This window comes from Molothrus ater, chromosome 18, assembly GCF_012460135.2.
Source record: "Molothrus ater isolate BHLD 08-10-18 breed brown headed cowbird chromosome 18, BPBGC_Mater_1.1, whole genome shotgun sequence".
Classification (NCBI taxonomy): Eukaryota; Metazoa; Chordata; class Aves; order Passeriformes; family Icteridae; genus Molothrus; species Molothrus ater.
Genome location: NC_050495.2, coordinates 7,645,675 through 7,663,160, shown reverse-complemented (window position 1 = coordinate 7,663,160; position 17,486 = coordinate 7,645,675). Strand labels below are relative to the sequence as shown.

Sequence of the window (17,486 nt, the reverse complement as noted above, 5' to 3'; positions counted from 1 at the left end):
CCCCAACTGTAATAATGAAAGACATTTTGGCATATGCTTATATTGATTCCCCTTTAACAAAGCACTTAAGACAAATACTTGCATCCCACTGAAATTAATGGCCAACCTTAACTTTGAGTACACACTGATGTCACTGGCATTTAGACAAATGGCAATTTATATGGACACAGAATTGCCTACTTTGTTGGACAGACACGAGCCTCTGAAGAGAAGTCTTCAAACTCAAAAGTCATTAAAATACTCAACTGCTTTGGTTAGAAACACTATGGCATCCATGGCTTTTATGTTTTTATCAGAATAAATGTGCTAGCAAAAATATGTGTAGCTGTTGTACTGAAATATCTTTTCTAGCTCCTGGTCTGGAATAATCTAAACCGTAGAAACAATTTTCAGTAGATTTACACAAAATACAGTACATGCAGAAATGGGAAAAGGCAAAACTTACTGTACACAACACCGTGACAACAAGCTATCATTAGGTATAATATAAATAATGCACTAAATTCTATTCCAATTTTATTTTGTCTGTATGCTAATCTGTTATTCTTTTTGCTTTGGGATTAAGTGGCATATGAAAATAAGCAAAAAAAAATATGCTTACCTTAGTACATTTTTAGGACTGTTACTAGTTATCCTAATTAGTTAGAACCTGCAATTAAATACTTCAGAATATTAAAATAGATTAAAATGCAGAAATAGAAATGCCTTTACATAGAGTAAAGTCAATATTCATTCTCAGCATCAAATCCAGGGCATATACTGAGGCAATACTAAGCTGTTTCAGAAACTCACCTGACTTAATGGGAACTTCTCACCAAAATCACTGGATTTAAAGATATAAAAGAAAATTGAAATGAATTGAACAATGTACTCCCTTAGTTTTCTGACAGAGAAGTTTCTCAGAGCTCTAAATATATTTTGCTTGCCATTTCTCTACTAATTTTCCAATATTTTACCTAGCAGTATCCACAGCTACTAATTGGCTTAGAGCACAGAGGGGACAAAATGCAGTGCTACAAATTTAAACCCCAAAATAAACAGCTCATGTAGATATTGTAGCTTTGTAAAATGCTCTGACTGCACTCAGGGAGTTTACTCCTGACAAGACTTCAAGAAGCATGTCAGCATGCAGGGACAATGAAAATACCTGTTAGAGCTCATTAGCAGGAGTAAAAAGACAGTATTTGAAACCATACTTACCGAGTCTAGAGTTTCCCCTAAATTTAAAATATGAGGCCATCCAACCTGGAAAAATCTCAATGGTTATTCAGTTTATACACAGACACAGAAGTATCAACATTTCCTTAATAAAAGGTCCGAGTCTGTCTATTTCTTTGTTTCCTTAATACATACTTCGACCAAGAGAGACAGAATTAAGATAAAAAAAAAAATCTATCTAGTGTAAGCAGAAATCATGTATACAAAATTAAGCAAGTGCAATCACACATTTACTAGAAAAAAATATTCTTTATTTATTAATTAATTCATAACACAATAAATATTGGGATCACACATTTGAGGGACCCAGCAAAGCTCAGACTTGTTTGCACCATGGTATGGTTTGACAAACAAATCCTCATCAGCTGGCATCCTAAGAAGCCTGACTAGATTTTTTTTGTACATTTTCACATGCAATCAGTAAGTTGCAATGTACATCAATTGTTTCAATTTACATTGGTCAGGCTTTTAAAAACAATTCTTAAGCACCATCCCTGGTGAATCCTTCAGGAAAAAAAAGCACAATCACAATATTTGTCATTATTCTGTCTTGCTGTTGATTCTGACATTATCATGCAGGTGGGATTGTATGCTTTGTTTTACTTCAGAGGGCAACAGCATTTTCCACTAAATGAGGAACAGAGCCAGGCTGCTGTTGAAGAGACAGGAACAATTTCATGCAGGCCACTCAGCAATTCTAAAACCAAGACAGTTCTGTTTCTTCTGAAAACCATGACATGCCTTAGTTTCACACTCTATATGCACTGAAGACACATTTCCTTGAGATCTCTCTATTTGCTAAATAATTAATTTGAACTTTATGATGAATGAAATTAACTCATCTTTCCATTGATTTGTCTGTAGGGACAGACAACTCTGTCTGCTGGATGCATTGGTAGGGCAGAGAAGAGAAGCAGATTTTACATGGTTAAACTCCAGTGCTTTCATTTCTGGGAAACAAAAGGAACTGGAAAGAAAAACTTGTATGCATAAAAGTTAGAGTTTTGTCAGAGGTGAGCTGTTTCTCAAAATCTCTATTAGGCTGTATCTCCATATTTTGAAATATCAAGTAAAACATTTTAAGAAACCCTAATTTACTCTGAACCCCTTTTTTGTAAACAGCTGAGGAAAATCTAGCAAAGGTTTTGGCTGCATCATACTCATAAGGCCCTTTATTAAAGGAAACAAACTTCTGAATGTGTAGGTATGCACCTATTTATATAGATACAAAGTTTTCATCATTTCTTCTAAAGGCAGCAGCAAAATTCAGAAATTCAGGCATTGTTTCAACAACACTTCCAATCCTAATATTTCTTGTCAACTACAAACTTATGGATGACTTCACAGATGTAAAATGGCATCAGCAGATCTCATAGGGAATGCCACTTGGAGTCCAACTGTATCACTTCTTTCTATTTTATGGACCAGAAACATGGACCAAAAAAAAAATATCAGGAAAATGTGTAGAGAAAACATTTAGGACTTCTTTTGCTGTTGTTTAAGCAGAAGAATTGCTGTTGTAATTCTAAAAAAAAATTGAAAACTTAATATTGTCATATCAATGAGAGTGTGATAAATGCTGTTAAATCCTGTTTTACAAGAAGTTTTGATCCCTTTTGTCTAATAGTTTCTCAGACAGGTACAATTCTCATGGTAAAAATTATTCCAGACTCGATATAAACCAACCATTTTTCTGAGTTGCTGCAGCAGTGAAATACCAATCAAATTAAACCAGCAGATATATACACGATCATCAGACTATTCTTCAAAACTGCAACAAGTTTGGAATGAAAATAACAAATTCCACACACAAAACACTGCTATCAGTTAACTGCAAATAGGATATATTTCGTTTCACCTGAAGTTGGTCTCTTCCCATGCTTGCTATTCTGCTGTAAAGGGTGCAAGAAACTGCAGCTGGGATGGAATTTCAGTGCAGACTGGTTTGTGTTTGCCTTTGTCAAGCTACCTCCTTAACAGGGTTCTGCACAAGAAGCTTCACTCTCAGATTTGTTCCTCTCCTGCCACAGATAAGCCAGCACCTCCCCCTTCTGGAGAGCACAAAAATCAGCAGGAATTTGCAGCAGGGTAATGCTTTCCTACTCGGGCCAGTACACAAAAAAAAAAGAACAGAAAAAGTTGCAGATGATTATTTTATATCTTTGCTCAGGGCAGGACCATTTCTCTTCTGGATCACTGCTTAATGTAGTTCCCTTCAGTAAAGTGTTTTATTAAAGCCAGATATAAGTCAGTTCAGATATAGTCTCTAGCTCATCAGCAAGAAAGTCTTAAAAACAAACCAAGAAAATATTTCAGTGTCAGCCACATTTCTGCATTCTATAAACCAGAAAATGCTGCATAAGGTGGATTATTAGAGGGTTTTACTTTACTTGTCAGCTTAATATGCACTGTTCAAGCAGTAATTTGTGAGCTGTGTCAATTTAGTTTGGACTGAGCTGAATTAAAAATTTCAGGAGTAGGCAGAGACGCCACCATAAAATTCAACTCTTTCTTTAGCACCTGTGAGATCATTCATTCTCAGTCCTCTCCAGAACACTGTGACCAGGCTGCTACTGATTAATCCATTGTGATTCTGCCAGCAGTAGTACAGCTTCAGGTGATTTTCTATTAAATTCCATTACATATTACATTTTAAAGGAAAAAACCCAAAGATGACTGCTTACCCTTTCTTATGCACTCCAGGAACTTGTTTCCACTAGTGAATACAGAGTCTCAGTGTTTAATATAGGATCAGTAATGAGCAATCCAAGCATGCAGGACAAAGCATCTCACCAAACTTCTATGGGATGCCCTCTCTGATTCCCAGCATCTGAGACTCTTCTGCTGGCCAACGAGGAAACCCAAATCACAACTGTCTCATTTGCAGATGGCCTCAGATGTCACAGGCCTTAGTTATATTTACATATAAAATACTGTGATTATTCTCTAGCTCCCAGCAACAGGAGAGCTGTAGAAAGAGAGATTTGTTGCAGCAGAACTACATTGGTTTTAGAACTGTGATGGTGCAAGGAAAATTTTTCAGCTGTGAGAAAAAGCTCTCTACAGGAGAAAAACAAAGATTCCTGTAACCTGAACCATTAAAGCTGTTCCAACTTTAAGTGCCCCTTTTCTTTACAAATATGTTTTGTGCTTTTTTTCCCTTCTTTCCAGGGATGGTATTTAACCTCAGCAGCCTGTGACTGTTGCATCCAGGCCAGAACGCTTTGTAATGTGCAACTTGGTAACTTCTTCAGCACAGGTGGGGTGAATGCCAACTGTCTTCATCATCTGAGCATAGGTAGCACCACACCTAGCAAAAATCAACAACAACAACAACAAGTGACTCACAAAGTCAAATGCTATTCACCTGAAGCAGCTAAAAGGTCCTAAAACATCAAAATAATTCTGCTCTTGTCCATTTGATCAGGTAGAGGAGTTGCATTTGTTCTTCAGACAATGCTGTCTATTATTTCTCAGGCACTTACACAACACGTAGACGCCCAGCTTCCCAACTCTGAGGTAGGAAAGAATTGTCATAAGAGTTGAGACAGAGAGAATTAAGCAATTTACCCTAAGTCACAACTGAGCCTGTGGCAAAAACATATGACAAAACTGCAACCTTCAGCTTTTCTTGTACATACATGTGTGTTTCACTAACTCCAGATGGAAAAAAATGCACACATACACACAGAGGAAGAAAATCTTAATTAGAACTGTTGGAAAGAATCTGCTAAAGGAAATAATACCAGAATATTCTTCCATGAACTTAAAGTCTCTGCTGCTTACATGGAACATATCAGTGTTATAAGCAAGGGGGGAAAAAGTCTTTAATTTAAAAAACGTATCAAGCAAACAAAACCCACCAAAACCCCCTAGTGCTACAATCCCACTTGCTTAATTCCCTTACTTGCCCAGTAACATTCTTAAGACTTGATGACTTTCTTTTGAACTGCTATTCCTGGCAGGCCATGCTGTAAGAATAGCTGAAATGGCTCTAAATTTAAGGATTGTTTCAAGCTCTCTATGGAATAATGTTATCTCCCCTCTACAAAACACAGGAAAGGAAGCTATAGATGCCTTCTGGTGTCTCCACTTACATCTAAAAAAGCACTGACAAGCAAAAGATCTTTGCTGACTACAGATGTTACTGGAGTCCTGGGTGGGGAGGGAAGATGAAAAATCATCCTTCAGAGAAGCTGAAGAAGTATTTGACAAAGGAGAAGAACAGCTTTTACAGTGGGGTTTCTACATTGAAAGCTCTGGATTTGTGAAATGCAATAGAAACCCATACAGGAATCTGACCTGCTGAAAACCTCTTACTGTGGCTAAAGTTTTCATTTCCCTCAAGCAAGGCAGAAAAGCACTCCAGTTTCATGTGCTTCCTTTTCAATGGTTATTTTGGATAAAACTTCAAAACAATGACATCCTAAAAAATGCAGTTCTAGGATCTATACCACTGGCAATTAATGGACTACAAACACATGTTGAAAATGTGTACTGAGGGTACACTGCAATCAGTGATTTCCAAGATATTCCTCACATGACCCTTGTGGTCCTGCCTTCTTAATCCTTTCTGCTTTTCATTTATAATAGTCACTCACAACTGCAGGACTAAAACTGCAGTAAAATGGTGATCAAATTTAGGAAAATGAACTGACACCACAACTTGCAATGATTTATGATGTTTCAGACTACTTTCTTTGAAGAGGAAGTTAAAAATTATAATTTTTTAATGTAAATATAGGAATCAACATTTCTGAAGATGTGAATCAGCGATAAGAAAGGGAAAGGAAAAACCAAATAAGAAATAATTGTAGCACAGGAAAAGCAAAGCAAGACTTTTCCATTAAATCATAGAGGGCTGAGAATCACTGCTTACTCCTTCAAATGGAGGACTTCTATATCAATATTTGAGCACAATCTTAAACAAGATCAGATCACAAAGGATGTTTTTTATTGCAATTATCAGATCGCTTCAAACAAAAGTATCTTTCCTCTCTCATCATCCCAAAGAGAAATTTCTTTTTTACTATACTATATTTAGCTTATTCCCCAGCAATATAAGAATTCATGCAAAACTTGCTGAACTTTTAAGAAGCCATGGCTGTGCAAATTTAAAGATGAGATTAGGAAAGGAAATGCTTGGCAGGTGTAAAGAAAGGTTTTTCTGAAAAGCACAAATATATTTTTAAAGAAGTAACTTGGAAAACTGTATGGTGATTTCTTATCCTGTGCACATAATGCAGAGAAGCTACACTGAAGAAACTAACATTAGTTAAGTTAATGCTTAATTCCGTTTTTTGCTTTAACTATATCAAATCAATATTTTCCTCAATTGTTCTCTAACTATATCCAGTATTACAATAACTAAATCCAGTACATCTTAATGAAGAACTGCAGTATTTTTTGTGAAAATATGTGCAATACTCCATAAAAGTAACAAAAAGCATGCATTCTTTATAGTGTTGCCAAAACTAGGCAGCTATCTTTTATAATCTTACAATAACTTAAGAAGCAGGCTTTAGAAGCTAGAGACATTCTTTTGTACTTACTTGATTCCAAGAGCAAATCCTTGAATAACTTCGCCTGCATTTGGGCCAATGAAATGAAGGCCAAGTATTCGCTGCTCCCTCTCTCGTAAGCACACCATCTGAAAACAATACATCACAAAAAGATCTTTTTCTTAGAACACTTAAAGATAAGGCATGAAGATGAATTAAATGAAACTGGAATGCCCCAAGATCCTAGTTCAGCTGTTTATTTCCAGTGTGCCAAAAACTTATGCACTTGTTTAAGTCTTACTGACTTCAATAGCTCTTACTCTCGTTGTCCTGAAGCACTTTCCTGAATTGAAGCTTTATTAGTGCATTTCTTTCAGACTTGAGGGAGCCACTAACAACAATAATTTCTGGTATTGAATACTTTGTTGTTTGTCATTTGTGTGAAATCCTCAAAGTAGTCTGGTGACCAGACCAGTGCTCCTTTCCACTGAGTGGCCACCTCAGCACTTCTCCAAGCCTGTGCAGTTGCTTTCATCAGTATTTTCACAGAAGATCCCTACCATTATCAGCTGTATTTTCACAGAAGATCCCTACCATTATCAGCTGTATTTTCACAGATGACCACTAACAGTTCCAGGATATTTTGTACCTTTGTGACTCAATCAGTAAGCGCTTACAGCAGCATGTTTGGTGAGATACATTTACCACAAGGGGCACATAACCTAAAAAGGAGTCGAGCCTCAGAAGCAGCCAAAGATGAAGGTTAATAAGTATCTAGGAGAGCCTGAGTCATTGCACACTTAACTTTTATTAGAGAACTTAATGAAAATGTTTTAGTTCCTGTAAGGACACCATCTTTATAATTATGAAAAGAAAGTCAGTCTCTCCCTGCATCCTCCCATCAGGCATTAAATTATCACTAATCTACCAAGTTCTGCTATTCAGTAAAAGCTTAAATTCTTTCATCAGGAATGCCAGGAACAGCAGCAATCCTGATGTGGGACTTGAAATATTAAGGCATTTTAAAGGAAAAATTCTTGAAATAGAGTTTGAAAGACTCAAGTTAAATGTTTGTTTATATGTTTTAAGAGTTTAGTAAGGACTATATTAAACATCATCCAACAACTATTATCCTGTTACTACTACCCTTAAATATTTACTCTAATTGACATAATTCAAAGGGAATACATAAAATTGAATATCATCACCTTTGTTACACTGGTACTTGGGACACTTAAGGCAAGCACTTACATAATTCAGAGGTGACAAAATGCAGTGAGAAAAACTGACTGCAATTAGTGACAATGGACATTCCTTACATAACAATATAATATTGGACAATATAATTGATGGACACATTTATGCAAAAAAGACTCTTCCCTGATGATGAGGAGAAAAGGAAGAAAAAGGAAACTATGATCTATTCTATCAACACTACACTTCATCTTAGCTAAGATTCTCTACTGTAGGCAAGAGCATCAAAAACTTTTCCAACACTGAAGCAACTGGACTGCTGCAGAAAGACCTTTTCAGGTCTGGCACTTTGGTCCAAACCAGGATTTTTTTTTTCATGAGTAGAGACTGAATAGTTACTGTAATTTTGTAAATCTTATGCTTAATTTTTGAAGGTATCAGACTTTTGGCAAGAGGTATCAATATAAATATTTCATGTGACAGTCAAGAACTTTGCTGGGAGAAGCAGAGATCGATCTGAATCTGAAATACTTTTTAGAACCTTAAAAGCAGTTCAAAGATGGTATTTATCAGCAGAATGTCAGTTCTGAGTAATGCCAATATCTGTAAAGCAATTTCAAGATGTCTGTCACCAAGAAAATATCCATCTTGAGATGTTCTTTTGCCAAACAGTGCTCTTTAAAGTTGGCTATACCATATCCCCTTTTAAGTTAAAAGCAAGTTAAAAGCCCATAAAACTCACTTTCATATAGCATTGAGTTGCATCTCTTTCAGCCACTGTGAACTCTAAAGGTTTATAATATGCATGGTATACCTGGTAGGAAAAACAATAACGTTTTCTGTTAGAGAGTACTATTATAGCAAAACTGGTATTTATTACTATAATAACTACTATTGCTACATATTTATACCTTTGTACAAATATTGATTAATTTATGACCTGTTAGTCATTTTAAAGAAAAAATATGGAGAGAGCTTAACACAAATCTTTCTCAGAGAATCATTAGATTAAAAACAAAACTGAAAAAACCTTTACAAATAATGCTACTGAGACTAATGGACCAAATTAAAGGAAAAAACTTAGCATTTTTAAGCTTCTCTCAAAGGTTCAATGCCTTGTTTACTGAAAAAAAATGAAATCCAAGAACCTTTTCATATCTATAATAATGCACCCCACAACAAAATCAAAACTGTAATATTTGCATTCTGAATAGTAAATTCTTATTTTTTCATTAATGATTTTCCCAAGTGAGTAAGAGTAACACAACATATCTTTTCAAGGGTAACTTGTAGAAAGTAACATAACCATTATTTAATGATGCTGCACAAGGCAACTTGCTAAAATGGCAGCTACTTTAAAGCTGCCACACCCTATCAGTGATTTTAAGCCCAACAGGCAACAGTTCCCATTGTGACCTGCTGCAATATTACTGAAGTTCTGAGCACTTCTGGAGACACCAACTCCCTAACTGTAAACACAGTATTTTGGGGACCAAAAATTTTACCTAATACAGCAGTAAAAATTCTGCCTTTCCACAGGGCAACTCTGACACCAACTAGAAAATTGAAAATGTTTTCATACCTCAATGTTGTCTGATCCGTGACGTTGCACAGCTGTTTCTTCTGACAGGCCAACACAACCATACTCCAGGGGAGTGAAGACTGTGGTAGGCACCTGCTTGGGAGGAAGCAGAAGCTGTTACTGCTGAGCCACGTGCAGCAGCTGCCTGGCAGACACTTGTGCATGACTGAGGCGCAGCTCGGGCACACACCTCCACTTTGGCTGCTGTCAAAGCTGCATTCCAGGTGACAAAATGCAATTCTTTACAAGAAAAAAGGCAAAGACTGTTCTTACTGCAGAAGGCCATAACTCACATTGTCATAGTCCATCAGCTCTGAAGACTGGCCGAAAAGCCGCTGAGCCAGCAGTTTTCCTGCAGCTATTGCTGTGGGTGTTAATTCAGGACGGCCCTAAGGAGAGAGCAGAGAGCTTTGTTTGAACTTGAGGAAAAGCAGCATCCAAAGATTCCTCCTGGGACAATGGTCAGAGGAAAGCCAAATCTTTGGAATTCCAGCTTGGTAGCCAGGGCTCCAAACAGAAAAAACAATAATAATTTCTGTCCAAACAAGCTTTAAAGTCTGAGTTTACTATCTATCTTAATGGGGGGAAAATGTCACAAATATGTCAAATCTCTTACTTCTCTCCAAAGTAAGCCATGAGGAAATTTTTCAAAGTGTCTTTTTAAAGCAAGAAGAGCCTAGTTTAAAGCAACAGTGATAATATCAGACCTTTAAAAAGAAAAATTGTCTGACACATTTTTACAGAACACAGGCACAAAACCCAGCTGTTTGTAGACACTACTACCAAGTTCCTTGCTTGGTCCTGGACTGGAAAAGTGGAAAGCTCTTTTGCTAGCACTGTGACCTAAAGGGTGAGCTGGTCCTGGTCTCAGGCTCTGCTGTTAAACAGGGGCTTGAAAGAGATTGCTATTGGCAAATGCAAACTTCCTGCAAGTGAGAAATGGAACGACAGCAGGATATGCCCAGGGTGTGCTCCAGTTCAAGCCATGAGTCCTGGCACTTTTTATATCCAAACAGGGCTGTAGATGTGCCAGAACCCTAATTCTGAGTGCTGGCACAGCACTGCTGGAGCATCAGAACTGCAGAGCTGGTTTTAAAGAACGTGAAAGTTTTTGAAATTTGAATTAAGATATTTGCAAGGGAATATTTTCAGGCACAAGGAAGAACAGTCCATACAGGTTAATAAGATTAAACAAAATTCATAGATCTAATTAAAAAACCCCATTGGTTAAGAGTTCATCCAAGACATATCATCAAAATGCTTGCCTGACATGAGAAAAGAGGTGACAAATTCAGAAGGAATGATGTGGAAACATAAGAAAGCCATAACTGAGAAGCACTTTTGTGGCACAACATGAAATGCTTTATAAAATGTGTGAAGTTTTGATTCACACACGTCCTATTTAGATACAACACTTGCCACACTCCTGCAAAGCCCTACTTTGAGGCAGTCATTCAATAAACTCTCAAAATCAGTTCTCAGCAGAAAATAAGGATAAAATAAGGATTCCCCATCACACACATTCAAAGTATTTCACTTTTTGTCATTACCTAAAGTTTTTTAGCATTTACTGGAATCCATTCCTCTTTACCAGCTTATCTTTTTTTGTATGTTGGTAGACAGAATCTGTACATGGTATTAACTGCTATTTTCTTCAGTACACATACCATACTAATTATCTGCATATTAACAGGCATGTAGGCTTTTATCTGTAGTAATAACCACTTAAAAGTTCAATTGCAAAAAACCAATCTGAAGCATTACATCTAACCTAATCACAGAAATCACAATTCTAATTGTTAATGAAGGCTAATCTATTTTTCCTCCACAGCTCATGACAAATCACAAAGCTGCAAGTCTATCCTTTTTTCCTTCTAACATCCCTCAAGTCACAATTTTTCAAATCAGGCATTTTGACTTTCAAGTCTGTAAATGTAATTTACCAGATGAAATTTGTTTTTTCTTACACACATTTGCCTGAAACATGTCTGCCAATCATTTCTGTAGCAGGAAATATATGTTGTTTTGGCATTCCAGAAATGAATAGAAGATTGGAACGAGAGATAAAATTGTGAAAGCACTGCCATGCATTCCATAAAACCCAACTAATTACTAAAACATCCATGCAGATAAAGCCCAATTCCTCATAAACAATGACTTAAAGACCTTCCTTGGTAAATATTTGAAATGAACATTCACTTTGCAGTCATGTGTAGAACTACTCTGCTGATAATTATGGATACGAATTGTTCGTAAGAATTCTCCAATGCATTATACATTTAACTGAGATGGTCCTAAGAGAGTTTAGAAAGCTTTGAAGTAATGTGTATTTGTTCTAACACAACTCTTTTTGGTCTCATTTCTATTCAAAGCAACATACTGTACATTCCACTTTCTCTACACATCTTTGTTGTAACACCCTTTGAAATATGACAGATGTAGAGTGGCCTGGCCATAAACCTCCTTCTGAGAAAATGTCTTTATAGTGTGTGCCATGCTTTTCAACAAGAACACTACTGGAGGAAGGATTTTAACACAGAGAGTTTATATCAGCACTGAAAAAAAGAATTCACACTAAAATTCCAGCTTGATTTTCCTGATCCTGATTACAGGAAAATGCTAAAATGCAATTTCACCTGCCAGTTGAAAATAATATTTTGCCACAGCTTGAATAATGTTTTTTGAGGGTACACTAACTGACTCACATCTGGAAGATTTTTTTCCCTTTTTTTTTTCCAAATGAAATCTTGGGTAACATTAGGATTCCATTCCATACAGGGGTGCAACAAGACACCCATGCACACACAGATTCCCATTTGTACCAGCTGGGTAGGACTCCCAAATGAAAACAGTCATTCTGAGCAATCAGGAGACTCAGCTGCCCCCTCACTCACTCCCCTTCCAGCCAGGGCACTGAATTCAAATTAAAAAAGCAGTTCTTGCTCTTTGGTAGCAATTCAGTATTTATTCAGTGTGGAGTGGCAAAGGAGGGAGGAGGGCTTGGGAACTACTCACAAAATTTGAGCAAAAGCACTTTATGGTAGCAAAGAAACTCTAACAGGGACAGAGCAGAGCAAAGAGAAATCCTGAGCAGGAACACTGGAGGAAAAAATAATTTTTATAAGATTCTTGGGATCATTGATGTTCACTCACAGGAAACAAGATTCCCCTTCCTGTGCTCTTTTGCTAGGTCACACCCATAAAGTACCACAGCCAAGCTCTGCAGCTTTGTAGTTCTTAGCAGGATACCCTTGATTCTCATGTGTTAATTTGAGACATGCACCAACACAGAAATTTCTTTCAGTGCTGGTTCTCATGCCAATGAAATTTATTATCTAAATTAATTCTGCTTTAAAAAACCCAAAATACTAAACTAATCTAAGTATTCAAATAAAATAAACTCCATTGCTTAGCAAGTGGAATTCCACAGGTCACGTGCTGGAGTCAGGTAAGACAGTGGCAGTATTTCTTTTTATCTCTAAACACTTGAAATGCATGAGGACTGTATGATGATCTCTTTAATTCCCTGCATTGAGCCAATATACAGATAAAAGCTTAAGGGAATATTCTACAGAGCACTGATGTAGCTTTTTCATTTTTTCCCCCAGCTGTACACAGCATACAACTGTGCTGCTGTTTTTAACACTTACACTTAGAAGTGTTTATTGAACCACTCAGGTTCAAAAATCTGCACTAATAAGGACAAAAGCAGGAAAAGGAAATCCAAGTTTTAACAACAAAATGGAAAACGACAAATAAATGAAGACATGATTTTTTAGATCCAGAGAAGGAAAGAGGAGAGCATCCTGCCTCCAACTTTATATTTCTTATCTAAATCCTCAAAGGGCAGAAGACAAAAAGCATCCAAAAGGAAATGACTTGCCCAAAATAACACTGCAGATTGGCAGCAAAATAAGCAACAGATTCTAAGCCCTGCCAGCATTGCCTCTAACAACTGCTTCTTGGATGAAATTAAAAAAAAAATTCTGGAAAGCAGAGGCAGCCAAGCCATATATATCAGGGATAAGCAGGTGTAGGAGGCTTTTGTGAGCAGAGAGTGGATTTTAGGAAGTATCTGAGAGCAAGAAGTGACAAATACAGAGGGAATCTGCATGTGAAATGAGAAGAAAGGAGAGGAACTCTACAAAATCCCAAAGCTCTGAGTGACTGGACAGGACAACCGGACAGAGAAGTTGTGTAGAGTAAGGAGGAAAAGTAAAAAAGGAGAAATATCTGAGAAGAGTTTTAATGCAATTTAAAAGGAAATGGCAAGTCCACATGAAGATGGAGACAGACAGGAAGAAACACAAGTCTACACAGAGGGAAGAGGTTAGCAGATTTATGAGATTTAAGTGTCTCTGGCAGCTCCAGAGTCCAGTCAGAAATTTGCAGGGCTATTCCCAAGACATCATTTAATCCATTACAATCTCTTCAGAGACTAAAAGCACCTGTAAGGTTTATACATTTGAGAGATCTTTAAAATATTTTAAACACAGCAGAATGAGAAATTTTCTAAACTTCTCTAAAATGATACTACATATATTGTTTGGATATTGCTACAGTATTTAGCTTTACCAGACTTGTAAGGCAGATGCCTGCACTATATGAAAAATTATCTTGATGGAAAGGCCTCAATTCCAGTAACAGGTGAGAGAACTCTGTATCTTGTAATGCCCAGCATTGCTCTGTGTTCTACATATTGCCCAAATTTTCCAGGCACAGCAGGCAGATGATGACAACATGCTCCTGTAACTCTACAGTTCAGAATCCAGACAAACATTTTTAATGAAATCAACAAATTTGAGGATGCCCAAGTTACAGCAGACAACTTGAGCTCTTATGTAAAATGAAAATTGGCAGATTGAAAGTATTTAAGTGCACATTTATCATGACAAGACATTCTTGTCATATTTGACTATAGATTATCAATAGCACTAGAATAAGACCACAGAATCTGGTTTTACCTATCTAACAAGTAAATTATTTTGCTTAGGTTATGATGTACCCTTCTTAAAAAAAAAAAAAAAACAACCAAACAACAAAAAACCCAAACAAAACGCCATACCCCACATGTTTATTTAGCATAATCATTCACAAATCATGAAGAAAAGTCAAATGCATTTACTACTTTCAGTAATTACTTTTTCTTACTCTAGAGGAAAGTACTTCATTAGCAGCATTTTGCATCAGGGAGCTGATAAGCTGTTTTGTGATTAGTCTCAATTAACACCCAAAATACCCCAAATGCAGTCACAGAACTTGGCATGGTCATTCCCAGTAAATGTACTTAGCTACAGAAGAATTGCTTTCACTCAGCATTCACAGGCAGTATGAAGTCATATGTCAAAAGTGATACAAACATTATTAGAAAGATAATAGGAGTGATAAAGACATCATTATTAGCCTGTGACCAACGATGCATTCCCTGATAAACATCAGCAATAATCTCTCATGCTGAGATACTTCACAAGATCCCTGTGAAGGGAATTACTGACCCAGGTGGCTGGCATAAACACTCCAGCCCTGCCAAGTGAAAAAGTGGGAAACACTGAGATATACACTAGAGCATGACTACATCTGGGGACTAGTTATTAGTCAGGAACAAAGCTGGCTTCCTGTTATTGTAAAATAGTTTATGTAGACTCAGTACCTCTGTTATGTCTCCAACTGCATAAATGTGAGGAACAGAAGTAGCTTCACGGGCATCAACAATAATCTTTCCAGTTTCAGAGTTAATTTTCACTCCAACTGTCTCCAAATTGAGAGTTTTGGTGTCAGGGGCTCGGCCTTAAGGAAAAAAAAAAAAAAAAAAGTTAAAGCAATTGGAAAACTTCAGCAGTGTTATTCTAAAAAGCTGGCATCCTCCACTGTGGATCTCCAAGAACTTTGTTCTATTTGATAGTCCAAGCAGAAATATGAGATAATTTATACTGAGAAAGCTGCAGGGGTGGAAAGCATGGCTATGAGATTCTGTGGGAAAGGAGCTCAATCACTATTGCCTTTGCTCAGACATCAGAGGGTTATCCTTTTAAATATGGAAAACCACACCCACTGGGAAAAGTACAAAACCCACACGATTTCATATTTATTGAAGATTCTAAATTTGGTTTTCTAATGTAGCACAAATATACATACAAAAACGAAGCAACTTTTACACTGAAAATTTCCAATAAACATTAACTGAATGGTGCCCAGTCCAACAATGTGCTCTGTATACTTTTTGAATAAAAAATATTAATAATGCTGTTAAACATTCCTGAAGTCCTTGTTTCTGGTAATCTGAATACACTTATCTTAAAACACTTTTAGTACCCTCACCTTAGATGAAAGGTTTTGAGAGCAAAGTTGATAAAATTTAAGTGCTGATTTAGTTATCTCAGACTGTAGTTGAGCTATTTCTGTAGAGTTTAGAAACATTTTAAACGTATTTAAAAACAAATGAGGCAAATCCAACCAAGCCCAGATTTTATTACAGCTTCCTATTCCAATGATATCAAATTATCTCATATTTTAAAAATATATTTTTGTAGTGTTTTCTGCATAGTTACCCCTTGATCACTGAAGTCTTAACAGCATTACACTGAGCTTTGTATAGAGTATCTAAGGAAGCAATTCCTGACCCAGAAATTGGAATCTTAAATCCTATCCAACTTGTTTGAAAGTTAATAAGCACAGTGAAATTACATGGTAGTCAAAAAATTTTTAAAGATCACACAGAAAAAATCTCAAACTGAATATATCCAAATGAAGGAATTTTTTAAACATTGTGTCTGTTTTAGAGGCTTTAATGAACATGGATATATCTACACATTCAAGTCTCCTTTGCGTGAGTCACGATTTGCATTCAATTTAATACAGAGCTATGGCAAAGCAAAACAAAAGAGGAAATGTGTTTTCATTATAAAAACAAGCTCTTTGATGTTAATGTAGGAAATTATTAAACAAAAGGAAAACCTGGCTTGTCAATACAGACCTAATTATATGTAAACATATGATTCAGTGCTTTATACATCTTCCATATAGGCAGGCCCTCAAACAATGTCACATCTGAATGCCTCTGTAAAGACTTCTGTGTATTAATTTCATCTGGTGAAACCAACACTTCCTCTGGGAGCACTGACTGAAGCTGTCGGCACTTGGCTATCTGTCTGTCTTCCCTTCTGTTGTCCCCATGGGATGTTGATCTGCTGTTCCTTCTCTGCCCCCTGCTCCCCAGTCCTGATGCTATCAGGCAACAAAAATAATAAACCTCCAGGACCTTATCTTGGCTCGGATGTGAAACAACTTCCTACCGTTGTATTTCTTTGGGTATTGAGAGTAAAACCTGGGTATTCTGCAAATGGACAACTAATGGGGTTTTCTATTTTCCTCTTTTTCCTGCCAGGCAGAGCCAAGAGAAAACTTAGCACGCAATGGCAGGCACTGAAAGAGGAAAAAAAAGAAAACCCCTCAATAGTCATTTAAAGACCTATGGCAACAACAGCTGAGTTTATCAAACCTGCAGGATAACACTTAACCTTTCCATTGCAGCCAATTTTAACATATGTACAGCTTGGTATTAATAGCTAAGAGTTACAAAAAATGTGCTACTTCTCACAGCAAAGTTTCTCTCTCAATTTTACTGCCTAACTATTATTTTTGAAGGCAAAACCAAAATTTTTAAACACTGAACTGAAGCTTTACTGGCCTTTAGCTCTATGCAGGTTCATCCCCATAAACAAGAACTATACTTACTGATCTTGCTTCATCTCAAATTCAGTAGCTTAGGCTCATGATTATACAATGTGTCTTGGTAGGTTGTAGTGCCAAATTCAGGGAATTTTGATGTTTACCAACGTTCACTTACTATTGTAAAATCAGTTCTCACCATTTCTCAGAAGGACTTCCATTTTATACCCATAACTCCTGATTTTTTCATATTTTCAACTTCAAGAAACCATGACTTCACAGCTTACTTCTAAGATTCTAAATCCTATCAGGCACACAAACCC

The 17,486-nt window shown here is 36.7% G+C and overlaps 1 protein-coding gene across 2 annotated transcripts in view; it reads right to left on the bottom strand.

Moving 5' to 3' along the window:
- Positions 1-1,447: 1,447 nt before the first annotated feature.
- The window catches only part of TXNRD2 (thioredoxin reductase 2), a 32,144-nt gene continuing 16,105 nt past the window's right edge, over positions 1,448-17,486 (bottom strand). For both annotated transcript variants that reach the window (XM_036393100.1, XM_036393101.2), the window contains exons 12-17: positions 15,146-15,282; positions 9,789-9,884; positions 9,496-9,588; positions 8,656-8,727; positions 6,771-6,868; positions 1,448-4,528 (exon numbers count right to left, since the gene is read on the bottom strand). In XM_036393100.1, coding sequence (XP_036248993.1) covers positions 4,405-4,528; positions 6,771-6,868; positions 8,656-8,727; positions 9,496-9,588; positions 9,789-9,884; positions 15,146-15,282 — 620 coding nt within the window. In that variant the 3' untranslated portion in view covers positions 1,448-4,404. The remainder of the gene's footprint in view (positions 4,529-6,770; positions 6,869-8,655; positions 8,728-9,495; positions 9,589-9,788; positions 9,885-15,145; positions 15,283-17,486) is intronic.